We start from the raw sequence: 6,000 nt of genomic DNA, 5'->3' as shown, positions 1-6,000 counted from the left end.
AAAACTATTACAGCTTTTAATGTGACTATTCACAGCAATGCAAATTGAGAAACTGTCCATGCAGTCATCCAAGCGTTAGGATTTCAATGGCCAATGTTCTCAGTGCAAGTATCACTGACGTTATGAATGCAACAGAGCAAGATCTTGGAGAGCAAATTTTGACTCAGTGTAAAATGACTTCTGTTTTCCTCAAACAGCTGGATTGAATTCTGAAGACAAAGTGCGCATATGTAGTGCCACATACGGCACTGTGCACTCAGACCCTGCAGTAGTTTGCTTGACAGAAACACTTTTACAAACATTATTAAAAAGGAAATAAAAAAATAAAAGCTGCAACAAACATATCAAACCATTTCCAAAAGAAACCCTCGCATCTTGGATTACAAAATTTACCATGTGCCTTGTTTGTAAACGAAAAGAGCAATTTCCTTGTGTGAGCTAGCATTTGATTCTGGAGTGAAGGCTCTGCTGAATTTGGTGGGACAAAGGACTTGATCCCAAAATCTTTTTTTTTTAGCACTTCTTGCAGTGTTGTATTTTCTGACAAAATATGAGTGGTTTTCTCTGAATGATCAGCTCTATCTCCATGGAGGGAAGGGCAATCACGTTGTACAAAGCTTCAGGTCTGGACTATCAAAGAATTGCTTTATTTAAAAAATTATTATAGAGGCAGCTGGCCACTGCTTAATTTGAAAATACCTAAGAAACCCTTGAAGCACGGGTGTTTTCTGATCTGTGTAAAGTTCCCTCTGCCTTGCAGATTCCTGCACTTTCACAGATGTTTTGTTTTGAGGATCTTGCCCGAGCAAAGAACAACAGGTATTGAACATTTCACTAATTAAAAAAGTCAACATTAAAAATGGTTAGTTGAACACATACAAAGAAACATAGGCTGTGTAACCTCGGCCATTTTGTAGTACAAATATTAATTATAGGAAAGACTGAAATTTACCCAGCAGCATATACAGCAGTGACTATACTGGATCTATCTGACAGTGAAGATTACAATACCAATCATCAGGTCTTCTCCATCCTGACAATGCCATTTACAACAGTAACTCTTCAGTTCTGCTTCGCTCTTCTAAAACGGATGGAAATAGTTATAGCAAACTGTTTCTTATGGAATCACTTGGTGTCTTTACAAGCCACTTACAGTTGAAGCAGGATCCACGGTGTATAGAGTATTCTAAAAGTACCCATGTAGGCTTTCATATGGCATTACACTGCAAAACAAACCCATAATGTGTGAAAACCAGTTTTATATCAACCTGCAGAAGCCAGTTGATAAAATTCATGGACCAATTCTTAAAATCTAAGCTATAAAGAGAATGAAATGTATTAAAAGATTTGAGGTTTATAAAAAGTAACCTGTTGATATCATATTTTTACTTTACAAAAATACTGAAATAATTAATGAGTTTTTCACTCTGCACCAGCTTTAAAAAAAATACTATCAAATTTTGACTTGCACCTTTAATGCATTTGAAAGCACCATCGGGGATACTTTTAACATAAAGGAAGATACCACTGACTAGATTTAGGGAGGTATTTAAAACCCAAAAGCTTGCAGCAAAAGCACTCTATACAAGAGATTCAACCTAATTTTTAGACATCTGGACACAAGTCTTGAACAGGCAGAAGAGGTCTTCCACATAACTTGCTTAGATTATACTTCACTGAATATACTTACTAAGAGGTGGCTGAAAGCCTTTAAAAGACATCACTTTCACCTTGGGTGAGAAAATCAGAGCTGTCTCTACAAGTTGAGAACTTGACTGGTCTTTCCTGCTTCTTGTTCTGGTAGGGCTTGTGCCACTTGTTACCTGTCCCTCAGGCAATAGCAACTTTGCAGTTATACAATGTTTGGCACTAGAAGGGTATGGCATGTCACAGTCTCTTGTCACCCCTGCATACATTCACACACTGAATCATGCATTCTCAGTCCTGAAACAGAGAAGTTTCAGTGTGTTCATCTGTTTGTTGCTTCTTCTGATATATCTGAATGGGGTCCTCCAAAAAGTTTAGAATATGAAAACTATACTTCCCTGTTCTTTTACATATATATATATTACTTTTGTGTTTTTTTTTTTGCAAATTGAACACTGAATCATGATTATCATTTAATTTACGTCACTACGTGCTAGAGCTCATTATTTCTGCTGAAAACCAGAAGTGAGCTGCATAGGATTTCTGTTGGAAATAACATCAAGAACTTGAATTGTGTTTAAAAAGACTTTGAAATTCCACAGAAAACAAATAGTTCTGGTAGTATTAATGTTTATGACCTATTAATCAGAATTTAGTTTACTTTCCATTGACAGCCTTACAAATATGACAATGTATTTTTTAATTGAGAACTATTTGCATATCTATTCTAACCTGAATGGTTGATTTATGGGAGGGTTGAAGACTACTACGTTCCTGTTTTTTTCCCTAGAAAGCAGTTTTCATAACAGCAACACTGTGTGCTACACTTCTGTTATTTTTGAAAAAGGTTTTGTTTGTTTTTGCTGTTGATTATGCAAATGTCAATCATTCATTTCTAAAATAAAATGCACTACTGACTAAAGTTGAAAGCTCTGGTCAGAGCCTTCCTACCGGGCTGATTATAAGTACTGTGCAGTCAGAGTTTCACAGCAGCATGGAGTTGTGGGTGAGTTTCCCCAGCTGAAGTAACTGATCTGTATGTGTGGGTCAGGTTTGGGTTTTTTTGAGGCTTTCAGGTGATGCTGCTGTATCAATGTCCTGCAGACAGACTGCACACAGTGGATCAAATGATAATCATGATGATAGCCAGACTAAGAACACTACAGCTTGCTGCTCTACTTGTAGTACGCAGTTTAGTTATTCCTACGGCCCTACAGTCAACCCTTATTTTGGACTGTAACATCGTAGCTTCTTCAAGCTGTGTTTTTGTTTGCTTACAATGTGGTTTCATATTCCAAGCGCTCCTGGATAAGGGCATCATCTTTATATTGTAGCCGTGGAGGAGCAGGGGAACATTCAAATGCTAAGATTGCCTTCCTCAGGCTCCTGTCCAACACGTGTCTCTCCCACGCTGGGTACCTGTTCCTGAACAGATCGATTTTAATGACAGACTCCTCAATCCTTGGTGGCCGGGATGAAGGCGTGGAAGGTGCGGTAGGTCTCACCTGAAACACAGGCACACACCCATCCCTCTCTGCGAATTTCTGATCCCGCTCACTCGTGACACTCCGGTTGTTGGAGATGGACCGCAGAGTGTTTGTGGCCACTTCTGAGGGTAGGGTGAAGGCAGTGGCAGGGTCCTCACAAGCACAGCTTGGTGACTGCCCAAACCTTGGTCCATTGGGGTGAAAGAAGGCATAGTACATTAGCATAAAAACAATGCCTGTTAAAAAGCTGCTGAACACTACACACAGTGCTGGTATGGCAAATGCATCAGAGATTGGTGGGGCCTTGTACAGATACCAGAGAGCACTCAAGGCGGTGTTTTCTAAAAGGATCACAAAATAGTAAATGAAAAGCCTACAGCGTGTCCTTCCTTCCTTGACATTGAACCAGCTGAATATATAGATTATCCCAACAACCATGTCGAAAACTATCTCCTCCCATTTAGTGATGCAAAACTCTGTCTCGCAGTGGACGATCCAGAAGGTCATGATGCACCAGTGCAGCACAATGAAGATCCCAAAGTACAGCTGGAAAACCGAAGCAAACAGAGCAAAAGTAATGACCCTTGCTGCAATTGTGAAGAAATGCCAGCAAAACTGTATTATAACAGCCATATAACTGATGGGTTTCTTGTCATCACGGGAGTCACGGAGGGCCTTTTGGTAAGAAGCCAAAGCCCAAGCCAGGGATACAAGAGATGCTGCAGCAGTAAGACCTAGGAAGAAACAGGAGATGTAGTTAAGACATAATTAGTATATCAGCACTTGGTTGAAACCAGTGAGATCCTTGCTGCTTTAAATGTGTACTCTACTACAGACATCATACAACCTCTTCCTCCTCCTTTAGCTCAGCCAGCATGAACAAATGGACCTTTACTGCTGAGACTTCATTGCCCTGCAATGTTGGATGATCACAAACAAGAGTTTGTGGCTATTGAGCTACACTCTGAAATGCTTCCCTTGCAGTTTCATGTTTTAAACAAATTAATTCACAACTTTGAGCAAGTTGGAAAAGGTTTCTGCCAGCTGTGTGATTTAACAGGATCTACTGTGGTTATTGTCTTAAAGAAAGAATATGAATTTTCTGATTCATTTGGACAAGTCATTTAAAAAGCCTAATTAACTGTCTTACTCTTGCTGATAGAAAAAATATTGCCCATTTTGATATTTCCACCACATTTACACAGAATTTTAATAAGTTGAAAATGTCAAAACTTTGTTTCTAGAGTTGGAAACAAAATTAATTTTAGAAATGTTGGTATTTTTTACTGAGTTAAAATTCTGAGTACAGATGCTTCTGTTATGTTCGTATAACCATTCTATTTCCCATATATCATGAAATTGCCTAGTTATAAGGCCCTGAGCTATAGTATTTCTGGAAAACCTGACAAATACTTTTTACAAAAAGAATTCAATAAAAAATTATTTCTCATGAGATTTTCAAATGTTATTTTTGTGAAAATAATTCATATTCACTTGAAATCACAAAAAACACAAAACTTTTTTTAAATAAAACCCTTTACATGCTTATTTTGAATGTGTATTATTCTTTTTTCCTCAAGGGAGTTTGATTATTGCTGGTACATAAACTTAAGAAAAAAGTTGTTTTGCAACTGAATGTGATTTTTAAACTAACCTCTTACTTCCATCACTATCAGAAAGATACCTTCCGTTCCCATTTAAGAAGTGATACAGTTCAGCATTATTATTCATATGCTTAACACTTACACAGCATTCCGTTAGAAATGAATGATAATTTTTCTTTACTAGAAGATTAATTTTTCTTTACTTACAATTCATATGAAGCTGCTTTGGATAGAAATGGGAATACAACTGAAATGCAAAACCCCAGCCTTTCGAGTGTATTTATTACTTAAATACTTTTACAATAAATATGTTGTATGCAGAAGGAAAATATATCAAACATTTTATACTTAAAACTAGTTTATTACCAAAGCAAATCTTATATACAGTTAATGAATGAATTCAGAAGTCTCCCCATCCCAGACTAAGAAATTATTCACAGACCATGTAAAGATAACAATGCTCCAGCTTACTCTAAGTAGTTCCTTAACTTTTAAGTACTTATTAAAGTAAATCAAACTGAAATAAAGAATGCTTTTTATTTTCGTCTGATTCTGTCTGCTGTTAAAAGCTGTTTATTCATTTCAGCAACCTCTGGTTTTGATGCATAGACAGTATTTTTTCTCCCTGCTCAATAGTTTTCTTTAGAACTCAGTTATCAAGGGTAGATTACTTAAATATTATAAATAAATATTATAAATTGTTAATAGAGAGTGGTAAATTTAAGCCTAAATACATGTTGCTATTCACTTAACAAAAAAAAAAAAAAAAGAGAAGTTTATTTAAAACAGAAAAAAGTAGGTTATGGAAATAATACCTGATGTTGAAGGAAATAAAATAGGTTTAAGCAATCTGCCTGGCTTAACACGCTAAGATTTTGCTCAATAAGTAGGACAGAGGGATTCATTGCTTTCATGAGGGACTGTGTTCGCTAGTGTTTCTCCCTCAGTCAGTGCCAGGGTGCTAATTATGTTGTGAGCTCCCATAAATCCATGAATTGAAACCCACTTTATTTTAAAAATAAAAATAGTAATAAAAAATCAGCAGAAAAATAGTACAAACTTAAAATTCCAGGGAGATCTTTTAATAAAATGTCATAGTTTTTCTTCCTACACAGACTCCTGGATGCCAGATCACCAACATTACTTCTGGAATGCTCCTTTATGGAGAGAATAAACTATCAGCAATAAAGGCAGGAAGGAAACAAGGCATACATTGTTATTTTCATTTCTGACATGTATATTTGCTTTTCACATTTGGCTGC

The 6,000-nt window shown here is 36.7% G+C and overlaps 1 protein-coding gene across 1 annotated transcript in view; it reads right to left on the bottom strand.

Annotated features, from left to right (window-relative positions):
- Window positions 1-624: 624 nt before the first annotated feature.
- Window positions 625-6,000, bottom strand: part of XKR4 (XK related 4) — a 220,379-nt gene continuing 215,003 nt past the window's right edge. Inside the window, exon 3 of the mRNA XM_061343036.1 lies at window positions 625-3,868. Coding sequence (XP_061199020.1) covers window positions 2,922-3,868 — 947 coding nt within the window. The 3' untranslated portion in view covers window positions 625-2,921. The remainder of the gene's footprint in view (window positions 3,869-6,000) is intronic.

This window comes from Neopsephotus bourkii, unplaced genomic scaffold, assembly GCF_033783945.1.
Source record: "Neopsephotus bourkii isolate Nb327-2 ecotype Australia unplaced genomic scaffold, CSIRO-AGI_Nbou_v1 NB_1820, whole genome shotgun sequence".
NCBI lineage: Eukaryota > Metazoa > Chordata > Aves > Psittaciformes > Psittacidae > Neopsephotus > Neopsephotus bourkii.
Note: the sequence above shows the minus strand (reverse complement) of the source record. Positions and strands in the feature narration are given on the sequence as shown.